Source organism: Salvelinus sp. IW2-2015, linkage group LG4q.1:29, assembly GCF_002910315.2.
Source record: "Salvelinus sp. IW2-2015 linkage group LG4q.1:29, ASM291031v2, whole genome shotgun sequence".
In the NCBI taxonomy this organism is placed as follows: Eukaryota; Metazoa; Chordata; class Actinopteri; order Salmoniformes; family Salmonidae; genus Salvelinus; species Salvelinus sp. IW2-2015.
The window spans coordinates 74152172-74174200 of record NC_036842.1 but is presented as its reverse complement, the minus strand read 5'-3'; the positions used below and the strand labels follow the sequence as shown (position 1 = coordinate 74174200).

The 22029-nt window shown below is 46.1% G+C and overlaps 1 protein-coding gene across 1 annotated transcript in view; it reads right to left on the bottom strand.

The window, feature by feature from the left end:
- Positions 1-22029, bottom strand: part of LOC111961002 (protein piccolo-like) — a 98032-nt gene that overhangs the window by 50061 nt on the left and 25942 nt on the right. The window contains 7 exon segments of the mRNA XM_070439774.1: positions 3273-3538; positions 3960-4991; positions 5137-5732; positions 6168-8145; positions 8455-8543; positions 8686-13309; positions 16639-17427. Coding sequence (XP_070295875.1) covers positions 3273-3538; positions 3960-4991; positions 5137-5732; positions 6168-8145; positions 8455-8543; positions 8686-13309; positions 16639-17427 — 9374 coding nt within the window.

The window sequence follows — 22029 nt, the reverse complement described above, 5'->3', positions numbered from 1 at the left end:
CTATATAAATACATTTGATTTGATTTGATTTCCCAGTTCCTGCCGATGAAAAACATCCCCACAGCATGATGCTGTGATTGTGTTCTCGGGGTGATGAAAGGTGTTCAGTTTGCGCCAGACATAGCGTTTTCCTTGATGGTCAGAAATCTAAATTTTAGTCTCATCTGACCAGAGTACCTTCTTCCATATGTTTGGGGAGTCTCCAACATGCCTTTTGGCGAACACCAAACGTGTTTGCAATTTTTTTTCTTCAAGCAATGGATTTTTTGTCTGGCCACTCTTCCGTAAAGCCAAGCTCTGTGGAGTGTACGGCTTAAAGTGGTCCTATGGACAGATACTCCAATCTCCRCTTTGGAGCTTTGCAGCTCCTTCAGGGTTATCTTTGGTCTATTTGTTGCCTCTCTGATTAATGCCCTCATTGCCTGGTCCGTGGGTTTTGATGGGTAGCCCGCTCTTGGCAGGTTTGTTGTGGTGCCATATTCTTTCCATTTTTTAATAATGGATTTAATGGTGGGATGTTAAAAGTTTCAGATATTTTTTTATAACCCAACCCTGATCTCTACTTCTCCACAACTTCGTCCCTGACCTGTTTGGAGAGCTCCTTGGTCTTCATGGTGCCGCTTGCTTGGTGGTGCCCCTTGCTTAGTGGTGTTGCAGACKCTGGGGCCATTCAGAACAGGTGTATATATACTGAGATCATGTGACAGATCATGTGACACTTAAGTCCACCTGTATGCAATCTATTTAACTAATTGTATGACTTCTGAAGGTAATTTGTTGCACCAGATCATATTTAGGGGCTTCCTTTTTTCTCTCTGTTTGTCCCAAATTCAATACTTTTAGTTTTGGAAATATTTAGGACTAACTTATTCCTTGCTACCCATTCCAAAACTAACTGCAGCTCTTTGTTAAGTGTTGCAGTCATTGCAGTCGCAGCAGTATTTGACGTGAATAGTATTGAGTTATCCGCATACATAGACACACTGTCCTTAATCAAGCCAGTGGCATGTCGTTAGTAAAGATTGAAAAAAGCAAGGTGCCTAAACAGCTAACCTGGGGAATTCCTGGTTCTAACTGGATTATAGTTGATAGGCTTCCATTAAAGAACACCCTCTGTGTTMTGTTAGACAAGTAACTCTTTATCCACATTATAGCAGGGGGTGTAAAGCCATAACACATACGTTTTTCCAGCAGCAGACTATGATCGATAATGTCAATAGCTGCAATGAAGTCTAACAAGACAGCCCCCACAATCATTATTTAATCAATTTCTCTCAGCCAATCATCAGTAATTTGTGTAAGTGCTGTGCTTGTTGAGTGTCCTTCTCTATATGCGTGCTGAAAGTCTGTTGTCAATTTGTTTACTGTGAAATAGCATTGTATCTGGTCAAACACCATTTTTCCAGAAGTTTACTGAGGGTTGGTAACAGGCTGATTGGTCGGCTATTTGAGCCAGTAAAGGGGGCTTCACTATTATTGGGTAGCGGAATGACTTTAGCTTCCCTCCAGGCCTGAGGGCACACCCTTTCTTGTAGGCTTAAATTGAAGATGTGGCACATATTATCCTCAGTCCGCTATTATCCTCAGTAATTTTCCATCCAGATTGTCAGACCCCGGTGGCTTGTCATTGTTGATAGACAACAATCATTTTTTCACCTCTTCCACACTGACTTTACGGAATTCAAAAGTACAATTATTGACTTTCATAATTTGGTCAGATATACTTGGATGTGTAGTGTCAGCGTTTGTTGCTGGCATGTCATCCCTAAATTTGCTTATCTTGCCAATGAMAAAGTAATTGAAGTAGTTAGCAATATTAGTGGGTTTTGTGATAAATKAGCTATCTGATTCAATTAATGATGGAGTCGAGGTGGCTTTTCCCCCCAAAATGTCATTTAAGGTGCCCCAAAGCTTTTTACTATCATTCTTTAAATACTTTATCTTTGTTTCATAGTATTGTTTCTTTTTTTAAATTATTTAGCTTAGTTATATGATTTCTTAATGTCCAGTATGTTTGCCAATCAGTTGGGCTACCAGACTTATTTGCCATACCTTTTGCCTCCTCCCTCTCAACCATCCCAGTTTTCAATCCAAGGGGATTTAACAGTTTTTACAGTAATTTTCTTAATGGGTGTGAGCTTATTAGTAACTGGAATCAGCAATTTTATAAATGTGTCAAGTGCAGCGTCTGGTTGCTCCTCATTACACACCACAGAGCAGCAAATATTCTTTAAATCATCAACATATGAATCACTACAAAACGTATTGTATCACCTCTAATACAGTATATTAGGCCCAGCCTTTGGAACTTAACATTTATTTATTTTTCCTAGATATGGCTATTATATTGTGATCACTACATCCTACGGATATGGATACTGCTTTAAAGCAAATATCTGCAGCGTTAGTAAAAATGTGATCAATACATGTTGATGATTTAATTCCTGTGCTGTTTGTAACTACCCTGGTAGGTTGACTGATAACCTGAACCAGGTTGCAGGCACTGGTTACAGTTAGTGCCACCTTTAGCTGCAATGACTGCAACCAAATGCTTCCTGTAGTTGTTGATCAGTCTCACATATTGCTGTGGAGGAATTTTGGCCCACTCTTGCATGCAGAACTGTCTTAACTCAGCGACACTTGTGGGTTTTCAAGCATGAACTACTCGTTTCAAGTGCTGCCACAACATCTCAATTGGGATTAGGTCTGGACTTTGACTTCAAATGAGTTGCTTTTTAACCATTTTCATGTAGACTTGAATGTGTGTTTTGGATCATAGTCTTGCTGCCTGACCCAGCTGTGCTTCAGCTTCAGCTCACAGACGGATGGCCTGACATTCTCCTGTAGAATTCTCTGATACAGAGCAGAATTCATGGTTCCTTCTATTAAGGCAAGTCATCCAGGTCCTGAGGCAGCAAAGCATCCCCAAACCATCACACTACCACCACCATGCTTGACCGTTGGTATGAATTGGTACGAGGTTCTTATAGTGGAATGCGTGTGTTGTTATCGCCAGACATAATGGGATCCATCTAGTCCAAAAAGCACCTTGAAGCCATCAAGAGTCATCAAGACTCTTGAAAGAATGTTCTATGAACAGATCAGTCAAAAGTATACATTTTTGGATGACAAGGGTCCCATTATGCCTGGGGGGTGATCACTTCATACACACCAATGTGTTCTACTCATCTAAAGTATGCTATTGTATTGTAAATCAAAACTGGTTCTTAAATGACTTGCCACTTTCCCAAATGGTAAAATTCATAAATTACCTCAGCTTGGCATCAATCTCTTTCTCCTCCTCATCTAGCTCGGCCTGTTTCCTGCGGAGCTTGGATGACTCTCTCTCCACTAGATCCAGCTCCTTGTCAATGTCCTGCAGGATCTTGGCCCGGGCCATGGTGGTGTGACGGCCAAGCCGGCGGCGGGTTGAGTTGGTGCTGTAACCTGACGGGCCGGTCAGAGGGTCATCTTCAGGGGGTGGGTTGGGAAGGGTCCTCTTCACCTTCTTTCCAGTGCCTGACGAAGAGCCCTGGCCCTAGGACAGACAGAGGAAAAATCAATAAGACAATAGATAAGATAAGAGTACTTTAAGATGCAGTTCGGGATCTTAAGCACAAAAATTTKTAACATATCATATGATTWAAWWWWTTTTWTTTTTATATAATAATCATGTWAATTGCAGGACGTAATATATCATACGAAATGGATGACATAGAACACATTTGGATGACATAGTACAGAAAAATCGGGGACCCGTTTTGGCTTGTGAGCAACACTTTCAAAACTACTGGTTGAAATTATACAAAAGTTCTGGAGCGACACTTTAATACTATTGCAAGGTTTTTACTTTCAACAAACATTTCAACAGCATGCAATCAATGTGTTTTACTATGCCTTTAGCATGGTCATATTTAACACTATTTTATATTCCCAGTATTCTTACTGCAATGACTTACAGAGTAGCTGTCTGAGTAGTGGTAGCCTATCCTGTCCTCGATGGTATGGCTGAGAGATTTTGGGTCAGACATAGACTTCTGTCCAGGCTTCAGCATCCTAGGGCTGGAGGAAAACCTGGTCGGGTCAGTGGTCGGCATCTTTTGCCCTCCCTCCATGGCCTTACTGGAGGAGAGGGTGGACGCAGGGGAGTAGAGCACCTTGGGGGACTTGGGGGTGATGTCTGCCGGTGAGTGGTGCCTCCGGTCTGCGTCTGTCTGGCAGCTGAGACTGCCACCTCTCTGAGAGTTCTCTGGGGCTGAGATGTGTTTGATGATCTCCACCTTAGTGTCCATCTGGATGCTGGGGCGTTTGATGCTCCCGGAGTGGTCGGTCTGGACAGAGATCTCTGCAACAGTCTGGATGGCAATGCTGGAGACCTTAGAGACACYGTGTTTCCCCTCACCGCTGTGCTTACTGGAGCGGGAGCGCCGCCTCGACCTGGTTGGCATGTCCCACTCATCCTCTTGGTCCTCCTCATCATCAGTCTGAACACTGCTGTCTACACCCCTCCTGTTGTTCCTCTTCCTCCTCCCTACATACATCCTGTCTACTGAGTCCTCATCGTCTGTCTGGACCCCACTGTCCACTATCCTCTTCCCTACCACTCCTGTACCATACCCCTGGTCCCCAGGCTGGTTAGACCCTGCTGGTTGTTTCCTACTGAGCTGCAGCTGGTCCTGACCTCCACCCTCTCTCTGACCCTCGCTGGTTACATACTGCCCACCCTCTAGCTGGGTGACAGTGGATGAGGTGGTGGACTCATCCCTAACAGGCCAGTATTGGCCGTTATCCCCAACCCCTGTATACTGCTTCTCTAGCAGGTTGTCTGACCCTGTAGTACTGCAGTGCTCATCTAGCTGGTGCTGTAGCTGCACCTGGAGTTGTTGGATCTGCTCTAACTGTTGCCTCTGCTGGTTGTAGGTCTCTTGCTGGGCTATAAGTTGCGCATGGTGCTCCTCTTCCTGTTGCATTAACAGTTGTTGTTTCAGAGCCTGTAGAATAGAATAGATTAGATTAACATTATTGTCGATCACCTTACAGTAACTGATTACGAACATATTAAAAACAGTGAGCATGAACAGTGACCACGACCATACATTAACACAGGAGACATATACTGTACACACACATTCATACCTGTAGCTCTTCCAGCTCCCTCTGCACCATGATCTGCTCCTGTTCACGGTAGCGCTGGATCTCCTGCCTCTCCCACTCCAGCTCCTCAGCCAGACACAGCTGCTTCAGCTTCTCCAGCTCCAGGAACTCCCTCTCCATCTGGTACTGGGTGATCTTGCTGTCATCCAGACCGGGGAACATGGGCGATGAAGCCAGGGCGTCCAGAGAGGCTGCGATGGCCTCCAGTGTCTGGTCAGAGTACAGGTCAGGGAAGCCAGTCATGATGTCAGCCAGAGCACTGGGCAGCAGGTCCTTGGGCAGGCTAGTGTCCAGGCTGATGATCTGTTGGCCAGGGTCGCTGGTGGGAATAAAGCCATAGGGATGTGGAGCTGGTGCTGGCTGCTCCTGGAGGGTTGTGGTAGGAGGTAGGGTGGTGCTGAAGATGGAACCTGGCTGAGTGGTGATGGGGTATGTAGAAGGAACAGGGGCTGCTATGGAGGAGTATACCATTCCGTCTGAGGATCTAAAGACACTATAAGCAGGGACCTGGGAATATGGAGCAGTGGATATCCCCGTATACGCCCCAGCAGCTTTACTGGTGTAGTCTAGAGCTTCACCTGTTATGATGGGTCCAGAAATGTAGGTTTAAGTCAATGATTATAGCATCATAACTTTCTGTACAAAAAGAGGCCATGCAGATTCGATTTGGGGAGATCATAACACTAAGCATGCAAGTATATTCAGTCTGTCCAGCTAGCACGATGCAAAGCCAAAATATTGTGGGAGAACACGCAGGCATACGCATGCATCTGTGTAAAAGAAAGAAAAGACAAAAGAAACAGGACATTTATTAAAATCAAGATAGTTTCACAAATCATGCAAAAGTACAGTAAATGCACATTTTTAATCACACTAGAAAATTAACATAATGATAACTGATGTAAAACAATGCCCAGAGAAATAGGTTACCATTCAGAAATAAAATTCAAGCAGGTAAAAAGTTGAAAAGAACCCAAAACCTAGTAAACATGCTATATTTCTACCATACCAACCTGCGGACATATTAGCAGCTGTCAGGTCTATTGCACTGTCCGAGGCTCCGTTATAGTTATATCTGGTCTTTCCATCATAGAGGAACAGTCCTGCATCTGCCAGGTTGGTCTCAGACATGGCCTTGCCGTTCAGGCCCTTGATGCCGTAAACCCCAGCATGATCATACTGGTAGTGGTCGTCTCTGTAACCGAAGCGGTTGTCAGGCTGGGTAATAACCGGCGGCTGGGTCCTACAGCTCCCTGTGAAGGGCAGCTTGTAGATGACATCACAGCACACATTCCTCCCAGCTGTCAGATCTATGGGTGTCCCATCATCCTCTATGACTGTGGTCACCACACCAGGGCTCTTGTCAGATAGAGCCACCATGGCCCTGAGGGGTCTAGAGGTGGACAGATCCACAGCCCCTGCCGGCTCTGAGAGCATATCCCCCACGTTGGTGATAGCGGGGGCCATGGTCACTGGAAGTCTGCTATTTACCATGGAGGCTCCATAAGACAGGTTGATTGGTGTCACTGTGTCTGTGGCTAACACTGTGTTGATGATAGGCGGAGAGTCCACCCGCCTGTACACTATCTGTGCCAGAGGCTGGAATGGTTTGTATGTGGTGAGAGGGAGAGGCATGGAGGCAACATAACCCTGCAAATCTAAAGGTATTTCTGCTGGCTCGCTGGTGTAGGACTCAATGGTGTCTGAACAGGTGACGATAGTGATGCTATCAGTGACAACAGATAGCGTAGCGGAAGGGGTGATCTCAGCACTCAAGTTCACTATCTCTGGCTGCACTGCTGTATGTCGGCCACTAGAGTTGCTACAGATGGACTGGCGACTTGATTCCTGAGGCGTCAAGTCCATCCCTGAATCGGTCATCTTCACGCCAACCTTAATGGTGCGGAGGTCAATGGCATCACCGGAGTAGATCTTCCCGTTCTGTTTGGGAGAGGGCTGGACTTTAACCAAGTCTGGCTGGATGGTGATGGCCACTCCATTGGATGCAGGAACCTGGGGCAGCCTCTCATGGACCAAAGACACAGTGGTTCTCTGAACCTCGGTGGTGACCACCTGAGTGACCAGGCTGGGCAGGCTCTCCGGGGGCTGGGCTGAGGTGGAGATAGATGAGGAGTACATGTGGCTCAGGCTGTTCACCACCTTTTCAGGCCCATGGATCTCCTGGCTCTCGATTGACTCATGGTGGAATTTCCTGGTGATGGTGACTGGAGCCACCGGGGCGGTCTGGGGAATCTCCTGGATAGATGGAACTGACATTCTCCTGGTGTAGGCTTCAATTGTAATGAATTCCAGGGGGGTCTCATGCGCTGAAGAATRAATCAGCACTTCTGGTACTGCCTGTGGTGGTTGCACTGCTGAGGGGATGGATCCTCTCCTGTATGGGACTTGGGCAGCATATGCCTCTACGTCTGGCTCTGCAGGCATTGTGATAACCTGGGCCATACTAAGGGGTTGCTGCATGGTTATAGACGCTCTTCTTGTAGTGGAAATAGCCTCCGTTGTAACCACCTGGATGGGTGTTTCATATTCTGATGGGTAAGTCATCACTTCAGCCAATGTGTATGGTTGTTGTGCTACAGAGTATATGGATGTCCTTCTAGTGGTAGTGGCCTCAGTTGTTCTAACTTCCGTAGGCATTTCATACTCTGAATGCAAAGTCCTCACTTCGGCCACTGCTTGTGGTTGCGGTGCAGCTGATGCTATTGATGGTATCTCCTGCTGTAAGGGCATTCCTGCTGCCTCTGCCATGGTTTGTGGCTGCTGCATTGGTGATGGTATTGATGCGAGGCTATAGATGGCCTCAGTTGAAACCACTTCTATCAGTGATGCTGACTGATGCATGGTTGAGGGTGTAGCTTCTACATGGACTTGGCTGGCAATAGCTTCAGTAGGTATGTCCTGCTGTAAGTGCATTGCTGCTACCTCTGACATGGTTTGTGGTTGTTCCATGTTGATGGTATTGTCACTCTTCTAGAGTGGCCTCAGTTGAAACCACTTCTATCAGTGATGGTGACTGATGCATGGTTGAGGGTGTAGCTTCTACATGGACTTGGCTGGCAATAGCTTCAGTAGGTATGTCCTGCTGTAAGTGCATTGCTGCTACCTCTGCCATGGTTTGTGGTTGCTCCATTGTTGATGGTATTGTCACTCTTCTAGAGATGGCCTCAGTTGAAACCACTTCTATCAGTGATGGTGACTGATGCATGGTTGAGGGGTAGCTTCTACATGGACTTGGCTGGCAATAGCTTCGGTAGGTTTCTCCTGCTGCAAGGACATTACCTCAGCCATGGTTTGTGGTTGCCGCATTTCTGATGGTATTGATGCTCTTCTAGAGATGGCCTCAGTTGAAACCACCTCTATCAGTGATGCTGACTGATGGATGGTTGGGGGCATAGCTTCTAGGACATTGCTAATAACTTCCCATGGTTTGTGGTTGTTGCATTTCTGATGGTATTGATGCTCTTCCCGGCATGGCCTCAGTTGAGAACAACCTCTATCAGTGATGCTGACTGATGGATGGTTGGGGGCAAGCTTCTAAGGACATTGCTAATAACTCTCCCATGGTTTGTGGTTGTTGCATTTCTGATGGTATTGATGCTCTTCCCGGCATGGCCTCAGTTGAAACTACATCTGTAGGTATGACCTGCTTTGCTGGTAAAGCAGCCACATATTGTGGCTGCTGAGGTACATCAGGTATTGATGCCCTTCTACCAGAAGCTTGAGCTGCAGACACTTCTACAGGAACCTGTGGCTCTGATGGCATTGTCCTAACGTCAGACACGTTCTGTTGTGGCTGGGCTGTTGGAGGTATATACGGTTTCTTTATTGGAGCTCTGACACTGTGTACCTGAATAGGCATCTCTGACCCTGCTGAAATGGTAACCACCTCAGCCACACCGTGTGGAGGCTGCATAGCTGATGGCATGGAAGGCTGCCTTGCTTTTGCAGTGACTCCCTCTAGGGGTGCTGCTACTTCGACTGGTACTATTGCTGCTGTTGGTGGTGGCAGCTGCCTCAATGAGGGAACTGACGCTCTCCTGACAGTGGCCTGGGCTGAGAAGGCCGTAATGGGTGACTGTTGTTCTGAAGGTGTAGTCCTATCCCTTGGGCATGTCTGCATAGTGGAGGGGATGGATCCTCTCCTGATGGGGGCTTGGACAGTGATGCCCTCTGTGGGTGTGCCAGGCTCTGAGGGAAGCGTTATCACCACATACGTTTCCAGACAATTGGCATACCTCGGAGACAGAGGGGACCTGGGCGAGGCAGCACTCATCTTGGGCTCCACTGGGGTGGTCAGACTCAGATACAGGGCATTGGGAGGTTCTCTGGTCCTGGGCAGTGTTGTGGCTGTGAATGGCTTTGCTATGCTGGCATTTGGTACCACTTCTCTGGTCCTGGGAAGTGTGTGGCTAGCGGTGGGAACCACTGGAGGTTTGATGCTTTCCCCTGGACGGTGGCTGAACACCAGCCCTGCAGGGATGGACACAGGCTTGGGAGGGACTGGAGGGGGTGCAGATGCCTTGTGTACTGGACTGGGGCCTGTGGTTGTTACAGTTGCCTGTGCCATTGTCACAGCAGTTGAGACTGGTACTGTGGTTGGGACTGAAGGTGGGGTGGAAACAGAAGGCTTTTTGGGATAAACCGCTGGCTTGGGTAAGGTGGCAGGAGGTGGTGGAGGAGTGGGAGGAGGTGGAGGTGGTGGTGTATCTGACACAGGTATACATATGTCTGAGCTGGGTACAGCAGGAACAGAGGGAGCAGTAGGGAAAGGAGCAACACTCACAACCACAGGCCCTGCTGCCATCAGACTACTGCCTTTATCAACAGTAGAAGTGGTAGTTATTGCCACTGAGTATGCCACAAGGTCTTGGGTCGACTGGCTGAGCACCGACATGTTCTCCACATTAGGAACTATGATGACCACATGCCCCTGTCTGGTTGGGGTCATCATGACCTGAGGGCCAGCACCACCCTTTGGCCTGACATGCTCCATCTGTGGCTGTATATCCACCACCACAGACTGTATGGGCTGGCTAGGCAGACCTGCTCCAATGGCTATAGCGGTGGTCATGGTCGGGGAGACATGTTGGACAGCCCTGATTGAGTTAGGCTCTGCTGAGGTCTGGGGCAGGGAGACTGACATAGAGCGAGGTGGAGGAGGAGGTGGGGCTTTTTTGGTGGAGGCTTGTCTCTGGATTCGGGGTGTCCCTACAGCTGGTACTACTACTGGGGTTGGAGCAGCAGCCTGGACAGGAACTGAATGCACCACTGTAGCCTGGGCAGGAGCTGGGGCTGACACAGGTAGTGGGGCTTGGGGTGAAACTGGAGAGGTGATGGTAACCAGGTCTGGCATTTGGACTACAACTGGAGCTGGGGCAGGAGTTGGAGCAGAGACTGGAGTTGGCACAGCACTAGGAGCAGCTGGGACTGGAGATTGTGCTTGAGAATGTACTGGGCTTGGTATTGGAGTTTGTGCTCTGACCTGCACAGAAGGTAGAACCTGAGCAGCCATCTGGGATGGAGATTTAACCAGGTCTGGCATTTGGACTGCATATGGATCAGGTATCTGTACCACCACTGAGGCAGGTGCTGAGACAGGGGTTGAGACAGGGGCTGGGGCTTGGGCTGGAGAAGCTGTAGCATCGGCTGTAGTTGTAGCTGGTGTTGGTGCTTGGGTTGGATCTTTCACCACATCTTGTATTGTGACCAAAACTGTGGTTGGAGAAACAGCCATAATGGGAGCGATAGAAGGAGGGGAGATATCAATAGGCGGCTGAGCTGCAAAGGGACCTGCTGCTTTGGCCAAGTCTGGTGTCGGAGTAGACACTGCAGTAGAGTCGGAAGAGAGAGGACTTCGAGCTTGGAAAGAGGAGGAGGACGTAGCATTGGAGGCTAGACTTGAGTCTGGAGTCGATGGTGAGGTGGGAGATGATACTGGAGAGACCTGTGAAGGTGTGGTGGTCGTACTGGAGGCTAGAACTGTCTCAGGGGCAAAGACAGGACCTGGAGTAGCTGTAGCTGGGGAAACCTCACACACCACAGTGATGGGTTCAATGTCAGCTACCTCTGTTGTTGGTGCATGCTCTGAAACTGAAGTGGACTCTTTTTTAGTGTCAGACTCATAAATAGGGGTAATATCAGAGGACACTCCCACTCCATACTCCTCTATTATACTATCGTCCGTCTCATCCTCTCCAGAGGAACACTGGGTGATCTTCAAGTCCGGTATAGGGAAAAGAGCCCTCCTCATAGTCATATCCTGAGGAACTGTTGGCTTGGCAACGTCTACCTCAGGCCGTTTAGGAGGTTCAGAGGGCCGTGGTGGAGCAGGACGTTTCTTCCTCTTAACGTAGGTAGAACCAGCATCTAACATAGGCTTCTCTCCCTCGGCCTCACCAACTCTGCAGCTCTCAGCTGCAGCAGAGGATGGTGCAGTAACATGTATCTCAGGATTTGGAGTGTTGATAGCTGACTGAACCTTCTGAAACTCCTGCTCTATCAACATCAGTTCCTTCTTCTTCAGCATCATCTCCTCATACACCTCTTCAGGAGACCTCAAACCTTTCTTCCCCGGCTCTTTAGCGGGGTCTTTACTGGGCTGCTCCGGTCGGGCTGAAGTACGTTTAGCTTCAGGCTCCTCCACTAGGGATTCGTAGAGGTAGTCCTCTATGGCCATGCCTCCGTAGAGTGGCTCTATCTCAGGGAATGGCTCTGTCTCTCCTTTAGGAGATCTAGCTATCTGAAGCATCTCCTCATATTCATYCTCTGCACTCTTTAGTGGCTTTGCAGTACTGAACTTTTGTCCTTTAGGGACAACTATCCTGGTCTCTGTGTGAAAGGCGTCTGAATCAGACTCCATGCTAGGAAAATAGTCAGAGACTGATGTCCTGTGAAGTGCTTCCATCTCCCTAGCCTGCCTTGCCTCCTCAGTGGGTGAGGCATCATCAATGGAAGACAGGTTACAGGGTGAGGTTAGAGGGAGATCCCTTCTCCTCTGAGCTCGGAGATCATCTTTATCCCTTTTCGACTTCTTGGAGATCCTCTTCCCCTGCTGCTGGTCCGAATCCTTCGGTTTATCCTGCTCCTTGAGGTGATCCTCCTCCTCCCTGAGCTCCTCCTCCTCTGACGAGTCCTCGATGGTGGGGAATGGCTGGCCGGAATGCCTGTGCTTGGCCTTGCGGGGCTGTTTCCCCTCCCCACTCCTCTTGTGGCTGGGGCTGCTGTCGCTGTCCTCCTCCAGAGAAGAGGCTGAGGTGGGGGAGGTTCCAGGTGTGAAGCTGGACACTTGGACGCTGGATGACCCCTCACCTTTGGACCTGTCCTCCAGAGAATCTGTGATGCTCTCCACCTCTGAATCCCCATCGTCCATGCTCTTCGTTCTCTGCGGCATCATGGGCATGGCTTTCTTATACACAGGGATTTCCTCAGTGAGTTCAGCACTCTCTACAATAGATTTAGGCTCAGACCATGGCAGAGAAGGTATCCTGGCTGGGCTGTCTTCATCATCTATACTGCCTTTTTTTAACAGAGTCTTGGCTTTACATGATGTGTTATCCACCACAGCATCCATGGTCTCCTCAACTCTGCTCTCTTTCTCTTTTTTTCCCTCCTCCTCTGAGAGAGACATCTCCTCCTCTCCCATCATCCCCATGATCTGCCTGCGTATTAACTCCTCCTCATTCACGAATGAGTCTGGGCTGTCTGGAGGGCTGTCTGTAGGGCTGTCATCTTTGTAGTCCTCGCTGCTGGATGAGGCTGCCGTGCTGACCGCTATCGCACTTAACCTCCGTCTCTGGAGCTTGGGCGAGGGAGAGGGTTCGCTCCCGCTGCTCTCCTCCATCGGCACATAACTCAGAAGCCTCTTTGCCCCATTCCCCTCCTCCTTGGCAGGCATGGCTGTGTCAGGGGTTGTGTCCATGATAGGGACATCTCTGACTGTCTGCAACTCATCCAGCTCCCCCTCGGAGGTGTAGGAGCCCTGTGAGATGGGAAATATGTCTGGTCCATCATGGCTCTTGTCACTATAGTCCTCAGGCTTGATGTCAGCCTCAAATGAACTGGCTGGGCTGGATGGTACCTCAGCTACTACCTGGCCTGCTAGGAGGGAGGCTGCAGTTGGCTCTTTCTCCTTCTCCTGAAAATAAAAAAGCATCAGATGAAAATGTGCTTGTCCTATGCATAGATAAATCAAAATATACACTACCGGTCAAAAGTTTTAGAACACCTACTAATTCAAGRGTTTTTCTTTATTTTGACTATTTTCTACATTGTACAATAATAGTGACGATATAAAAACTATGAAATAACACATATGGAATCATGTAGTAACCAAATAAGTGTTAAACCAATCAAAATATATTTTAAATTTGAGATTCTTTAAATAGCCACTCTTTGCCTTGATGACAGCTTGCAGTCTTGAAGGAGTTCCCACATATGCTGAGCACTTGTTGGCTGCTTTTCCTTCACTCTGTGGTCCGACTCATCCCAAAACATCTCAATTTGGAAAAGGTCGATACTGTGGAGGCCAGGTCATCTGATGCAGCACTCCATCACTCTCCTTCTTCGTAAAATAGCCCTTACACAGCCTGGAGGTGTGTTGGGTCATTGTCCTGTTGAAAATAGTCCCACTAAGCCCAAACCAGATGGGATGGCGTATCGCTGCAGAATGCTGTAGTAGCCATGCTGGTTAAGAGTGCCTTGAATTCTAAATAAATCACAGACAGTGTCACCAGCAAAGCACCCCCACATCATAATCCCTCCTTCTCCATACTTTACGGTGGGAAATCAAATGCGGAGATCATCCGTTCACCCACACCATGTTTCACAAAGACACGCCGGTTGAAACCAAAAATCTCCAATTTGGACTCATCAGACCAAAGGACAAATTTCCACTGGTCTAATGCCCACTGCCCATGTTTCTTGGACCAAGCAAGTCTCTTCTTCTTATTGGTGTCCATTAGTAGTGTTTTCTTTGCAGCCATTCGAACACGAACGCCTGATTCAAACAGTCTCGTCTGAACAGTTGATGTTGAGATGTGTCTGTTACCTGAACTTTGTGAAGCATTTATTTGGGCTGCAACTTCTGAGGCTGGTAATTCTAATGAACTTATCCTCTGCARCAGAGGTACCTCTGGGTCTTCCATTCCTGTGGCGGTCCTCATGAGAGCCAGTTTCATCATAGAGCGTGATGGTTGACGCATTGACTGACCTTCATGTCTTAAAGTAATGATGGACTGTCATTTCTCTTTGCTTACTTGAGCTGTTCTTGTCATAATATGGACTTGGTCTTTTACCAAATAGGGCTATCTTCTGTATACCCCACCTTGTCACAACACTGATTGGCTCAAACACATTAAGAAGGAAAGAAATTTCACAAATTAACTTTTAAGAAGGCACACCTGTTAATTGAAATGCATTCCAGGTGAAGACCTCATGAAGCTGGATGAGAATACCAAGTGTGCAAAGCTGACATCAAGGCAAAGGGTGGCTATTTGAAGAATCTCAAATATAAAATATATTTGTTTAACACTTTTTTGGTTATTACATGATTCCATGTGTGTTATTTCATAGTTTTTATGTCTTCACTATTATTCTACAATAGAGAAAATAGTAAAAATAAAGAAAAACCCTTGAATGAGTAGGTGTTCTAAAACTTTTGACCGGTAGTGTATGTCTTATACGGTGCATTCGGAAAGTATTCACACCCTTGACTTTTTCGACATTTTGTTACGTTACAGCCTTACAGCCACACAATCCCCCCATAATTTCAAAGCAAAAAAAAAAAACATTTTAGAAACCGAAAAATGACATTTACATACGTATTCAGACCCTTTACTCAGTACTTTGTTGAAGCACCTTCCTTTGGCAGCGATTACAACCTGAAGTATTTTTTGGTATGACCATACAAGCTTGGCACACCTGCATTTGGGGAGTTTCTCCCATTCTTCTCTGCAGATTATCTCGATCTGCCAGGTTGGATGAAGAGCGCCGCTGCAGAGCTATTTTCAGGTCTCTCCAGAGATGTTTGATCGGGTTCAAGTCCGGGCTCTGGCTGGGCTACTCAAGGACATTCAGAGACTTGTCCCGAAGCCATTCCTGCGTTGTCTTGGCTTGTACTAAGGTCGTTGTCCTGTTGAAAATGTGAACCTTTGCCCCAGTCTGAGGACCTGAGCGCTCTGGAGCAGGTTTTCATCAAGGAACTCTCTGTACTTTGCGCCGTTCATCTTTCCATTAATCCTGACTAGTCTCCCAGTCCCTGTCGCTGAAAAACCTCCCCACAGCATGATGCTGCTACTGCCATCCTTCACCGTAGGGATGGTGCCAGGTTCCCTCCAGACGTTACGTTTGGCATTCAGGCTAAAGAGTTCAATCTTGCCTTTTGGCAAACTCCAAGCAGGCTGTCATGTGCTTTTTACTGAGGAGTGGCTTCCGTCTGGCCTCTACCATAAAGGCCTGATTGGAGGAGTGCTGCAGAGATAGTTGTCCTTCTGGAAGGTTCTCCCATCTCCACAGAGGAACTCTGGTGCTCTGTCAGAGTGACCATCGGGTTCTTGGTCACCTCCCTGACCAATCAATCAATCAATCAATCAATCAATTTTATTTTATATAGCCCTTCGTACATCAGCTAATATCTCGAAGTGCTGTACAGACACCCAGCCTAAAACCCCAAACAGCTAGTAATGCAGTAATCGGGGGGGAAGGACCAAGGCCCTTCCCCCCCGATTGCTCAGTTTGTCCGGGCGGCCAGCCGTAGGAAGAGTCTTGGTGGTTCCAAACTTCTTCCATTTAAGAATGATGGAGGCCACTGTGTTCTTGGGAACCATCAATGCTGCAGAAATGTTTTGGTACCCTTCCACAGATCTGTGCCTCGACATAATCCTGTGTTAGAGCTCTACGGACAATTCCTTCAACCTCGTGACTTAGTTTTTGCTCTGACATGCACTGTCAACTGTGGGACCATATATAGASAGGTGTGTGCCTTTCCAAATCATGTCCAATCAATTGAATTTACCACAGGTGGACTCCAATCAAGTTGTAGAAACACCTCAAGGATGATCAATGGAAACAGGATGCACCTGAGCTCAATTTCGAGTCTCATAGCAAGGGTTTGAATACTTATGTAAATAAGGTATTTCTGTTTTTTTATTTTAATACATTTCTAAACATTTCTAAAAACCTGTTTTTCACTTTGTCATTATGGGGTATTGTGTGTAGATTGATGAGGAAAATATTGTATTTAATCCATTTTAGAAAAAGCTGTAACGTAACAAAATGTGGAAAAAGGRAAGTCTGAAACTTTCCGAATGCACGGTACACTTCTATTTTGTTTATGGCTGGAGCAAATTATATGTGTGTGAACAGTTAACACCTATGGCAGAGATCTATATTTGTATGGGATCACAATCTTGAATAGGAATTATGATAACAACAATAAATTGATTCATATGTTAAACAAAAACTTACCTTCACAGTCTCCTTCTCAGTGAGTATTTGCTGAGGTTCAGGAAGGACATCATCCACCTTTTCAACCAATGGAGTGGCCACTTCCTTGATAGTATCAGTTTGGACTGGTTGTGGAGCAACATAAAGCGGTTCCTGTTGTTTCGCTTGCTTCTCAACCTTCTCCTCTGCTGGTTTAGGTAGCTCTGTTGGTTGAGCCTCAGCCTCTGGCTTCTCCTCCACAGTGGCTGGAGTGACAGCAACAGCAGTAGCCACTGTGGTGGACAGAGGAGCAGGAGGAGTCATGGCCTCAGTCACTAGGACAGAGGCAACTGGAGCAGCTACTGCTGGAGCATCAGTTTTGGGTGGTTCAGATTTAGGTGGTACAGGTTTAGGCAGCACAGCCTTAGGAAACTCTGCCACAGAAGGCTCCATTTTTGGTGCCTCTGTTTTGGTGATCTCCACCTTACGGACTTCCGTCTCAGGAGCCTCAGCCTTGGCGACCGTCATGGGAGCTTCAGCCTTGGGGACTTCTATCTTTGGTTCCAGCTCCATTTGTGCAAGGCCAGGTGTTGGTGTAGGCGGAGTGGGCACTGAGGTGACAGCCTGGGATGGGGGCTGTGTTTTAGGGAAAGGCTGGGCCTTGCTGCTTGCTGCTGCTGGAGGCTGTGGCTCTGTCTTGGTGGTTGCGACTACAGGGAGTGGTGTGGGCTGGGCCTGGGTCTTGATGGGTTGGGGCTGGGCCATCTTTCCCATGTCTCCCAGTTGTCCAGAGAGAGCCCTCTGGGTCTGGCAGTTGAGACACAGCCATTCCTTCTGTCAACACAGAGAACAACACACAGTGGTTAGTGGTCAGTTCAGAAGCAGTTATTACTTCTGTCATTGAGGGGACAACACACAGGTGGTTGGTACTTAGTATAGACCATGTTGGCTTCATTCCAAGCCAACGCATGGCTCTATTCCAATAGGAGTTCCAAATACAATGGAAGAAAAATCCTTCACCCTTCATAATACTGATTTTTCAACCGCATTCATCAGCGATACAAAAGCAGCAAAATGTGTTAATGTTACACCACACTCAGGGGAACTGTGAAGTGTCCTGTAGTGGAATGTTATTACCTATCTTAATTTAACTCCTGAAGCCATGTGTGGATAACAATGATGGACAATGTACACTGGTACAGTCAGTGCAGTACATTACGCAGTTACAAACACTAGAAGTCATAGTGAACCCTAACACCACCCTACTGTAGTTTAATGTATTCTACCAGTGTTTAATATATTCTACATCAGGTTCAAATTACACCACATAAACTAATCTGCTTTTAGAATTCCTAAGCCTCGAGCAAAGAAAACCTCCATAACACCGTTAGTCTGAAGCGTATCAAGCACTTGTCAGGTAGCATATAAAAATAGCTTACCTTTCCAGAAAACAAATCACATCTTATTGCTATTTACATTAAATCTCTTTTCACAGCAGCATGATCTTTTTGCACCATTTATTTTGGTCCGGTTGAGGAAAAAACATTTGCAGTGAACTGGTAGAGCAGACAGGATCACAGCATTGCGACTACTATTGTACCCCTGCAGAGACGGTGTGGGGATGTGATACTCGGGGTAGAGCAGGAGAGGTTGGAGAAAAGGGCATTCTCTTTATTAACCGCCTCTCACTTTCAATCACCATGTGTGTAGGGCTGTGATGTTCATGACATTTGTGAGATAGTCATTGGTCAGCCAAATGACCGTGGCCACCGTAATAACAGTTTCGAATAGCAARATAAATAAATATATATTTGTTTGTTTGTTTGAAAAATGTAGTGGTTATTTGCAGGGACAGGGGCATTGCCTAGGAAACCAAAGACTTGTTTGCTACAACACCTTGCTTGTTCCAGCAAGGCGCAACAAAGTTTCATCACGTTGTAGAGTCCATGTTCCAGCAGAAAAGGACTCAACCYCCCCCACCCCCATTTGCCCTCAGAAAAAGCTAAATTGATCTGGGCATGGACTCTACAAGGTGTCGAAAGCATTCCACAGGGATGCTGGCCCATGTTGACTCCAATGCTTCCCACAGTTGTGTCAAGATGGCTGGATGTCCTTTGTGTGGTGGACCATTCTTGATACACTCGGGAAACTGTTGAGTGTGAAAAACCCAGCAGCGTTACAGTTCATGGCACAAACCGGTGCGCCTGGCACCTACTACCATACTCCGTTCAAAGGCACATCTTTTGTCTTGCCTATTCACCCTCTGAATGGCACACATACACATTTTTACATTTACATTTTAGTCATTTAGCAGACACTCTAATCCAGAGCGATTTACAGTAGTGAGAGCATACTTTTTCATACTTTTGTTTCGTACACAATCCATGTCTCAATTGTCTCAAGGCTTAAAAATCCTTCTTTAACCTGTGTCCTCCCCTTCATCTACACTGATTGAAGTGGACTTAACAAGTGACATCAAAAAGGGATCGTAGTTTTCACCTGGATTCACATGGTCAGTCTATGTCATGGAAAGAGCAGGTTTTCTTAATGTTTTGTATACTGTATATATATTTTTTAACAGTTAGGACGGTTATTTTATTTTCATGACGGTCTTCATCAATATCCGTCGTTTACACAGTTATACGGTAACTGTGCTAGCCGTACATGTGTGTGAGATATGGGGATATTCCATTCGCATGCACAGATAACCCACGTGCACTGCACACTGCACACACACAACTTATAGGATACATAGAAACACATGTTGAAATGTTCACATTAGTGCACATATTCAAAGATGTACAGAGTGTCTTCAAAAAGTCTTCACACCCCTTGACTTGCTCCACATAGTGTTGTGTTACAGCCTGAATTTAAAATGGATTAAATTGAGATGTTTTGTCACTGGACTACACACAACACCCCAAAATGTCAAAGCGTAATTATTTCAACGGTATTGAAAAACCATCCCGTGGTTATTTCCAAATACACTGGTATACGGTATTTGCCAAGGGGTATCTCCGCCCCATGGCAAAATGTTTAGAACTGCTGAAAACTTGGTTTAAAACTGCAACAACAAACAATCTGCCCATGGCAAAATGGGTAGAATTGCATGAAATGTCTTATAAAATAGCAACATTTCCTCTCTGCCCCATGGCAAAATACATAGAACTGCAGAAACTTTATTTAAAACTGCAACATTTTCTCTACGCCCTATGGCAAACTGTGTAGAATTGCAGGAAATTCACTTTAAAACGTAAATTTTACTCTCCGACGTCAAGAGGGGAGCCACTAAAACCATTTGTGTCCCAACCAAATCATGCTTAGAGCCCCCGATAGGCTAGAGCCGGCCCTGCTCAGGCTTACTGCTCTGTCACACACCGTCCACCACTTGTCTATGCTGAAACCATACAGAAAAAATATCATTAAAAAAAGGATGCGCGACAAATGGAATTCTTATCCATTTCTTTACACTGAGGATGTAGCCTAACTGTTTTATGTTTCCTGTTATCGTTTCTATGCTCATTGTATCGTTGATGTTATGTATGGTATATAACACATGATTGTTCGCTGCCTTCTGAAAACCGATCACAGTTCCCAGCCAACCCTGCTAAGCTCTAGTGCAGAGCTATGCTAAATTTACTACCACAGCTTCATATAACATTAATATGGCTTCTCTCGTATGATCAAATAGTATCAAAGTATTCAGACAGCAATCATAATCAGTCTTTTTTGTAGATCTGTAAATTAAGAACTCGTAATATTGTTTAAAAGACTAAACTGACAGTTTGAATATCCTGTCTAAGTCATCACTGAATGGCAGCCCCCTCCACTCCCCTTCTCCCCACTTCTCTCCATCCTACATTGGTCTGTGTGAGGATGTAATCAGCACTAACAAGCAAGCGGCTTCGAGCTCATACATATGCTAATCAGAGGAGCCATGTCACCAGTGGGACCCATCAGGCAATTAATTGGTAATCAGAAGCTCTGACACTTCCTGGTTCTCTGATCACCTCTTACGCCAACACAATGGCCTCATTAGAGACACAGGACCGGTAGAGTGGTGCTGAGAGACGCAGGAAACTATTAATAGAAATAGAATAAAACCATACGCATGAATGAAACCCCTTGTGAAAGAGGAATTCAATAAGCTATCCTGTTGATGTTTAAGAGTAGGTGAATTCATATCTGGCAATGGAGGAGCTTGTCACTGAATATGAATGGAGATGCTAACAGTTACATTATATCATATATTTTATAAAGGTAATTGAGTGTGCTCTTTTGATTACCTGAAAATCAGTGGCTCATAAACAATCATGACTGAATCACTGTCTCTCATCAGAGTAAAATAGCATATTCACCTTTTAAATTACCACAGCACTGTCTTCACCACAACATGATTCAACTCAAGGTGAAATCATCATGTTATGCTTAATCATTTTATCCCCCCACCACAAAAGTACATCTTAGATTAAAATGTCCTTGGATTGTAAATTAACTACACCACAAACTCATTTGCATAACTCATTAAAAACAGATAAGGTTCCATTTTCTGTTTTCTTCTACATTCACCTCTTGTTGCTTTGTGACAGGACACACTTGGGAGGGGTGGTGGGGGAAATAGTGGATGAAGATGAAACAACAGCTCACTCTGTGTACCTGAACAGCATATCTACAGTACCCTGTATATAAATGCTTCTCCTCTCTCTGCAGTACCCTTTCCCATGTCCCTGTCCCCTCTCTACACTACCCTGTCCCCCAGTCCCTCTCCCTGGCTAAATATGGACCAGTCTCTCACATCTCTCCAGGTGGCATACTGGCCTCAGTCCAAACTGAAGCCTCCAATATATTACAGATGACTTGTATCTGTAAAATGAGATAAAGTTGTAATGCTTTTCAACTACAATTTCACAAACACCTCGGGAGCACATAATGTCAACACATACTAATGGAAGTCTAGAAGGATCAAGATACATGTGTGTCAGAGTCGAAGACACAATGTTTCCAGAGGTCAACCTTGTAATGATATGGCTGTTACTAGGTTTCCACTCGAGCAGAGACCTCTGAGTCCTGGGCATACCATCATCAATTCCTTTAATTAAATATGTTTGAGCAAGAGCTCTGTGCTGAGAACAGGGGGAACAGGGGAGCTGGATTAACAAGGCCTTCACAGTGACAGCTCTCAGGAAGCTGCTATGCTGACACACAGGGACCCCATACCAGCTAGAGCTATAACACCACCACCGTGTATCTGCTGAGCTCTACACTAAATCACACACTCTTTTATTATTCTATACTGAACAAAAATAGTAACGCAACATGCAACAATTTCATAGATTTTACTGAGTTACATTTCATATGAGGAAATCAGTCAATTGAAATACATTCATTAGGCCCTAATCTATGGATTTCACATGACTGGGAATACATCTGTTG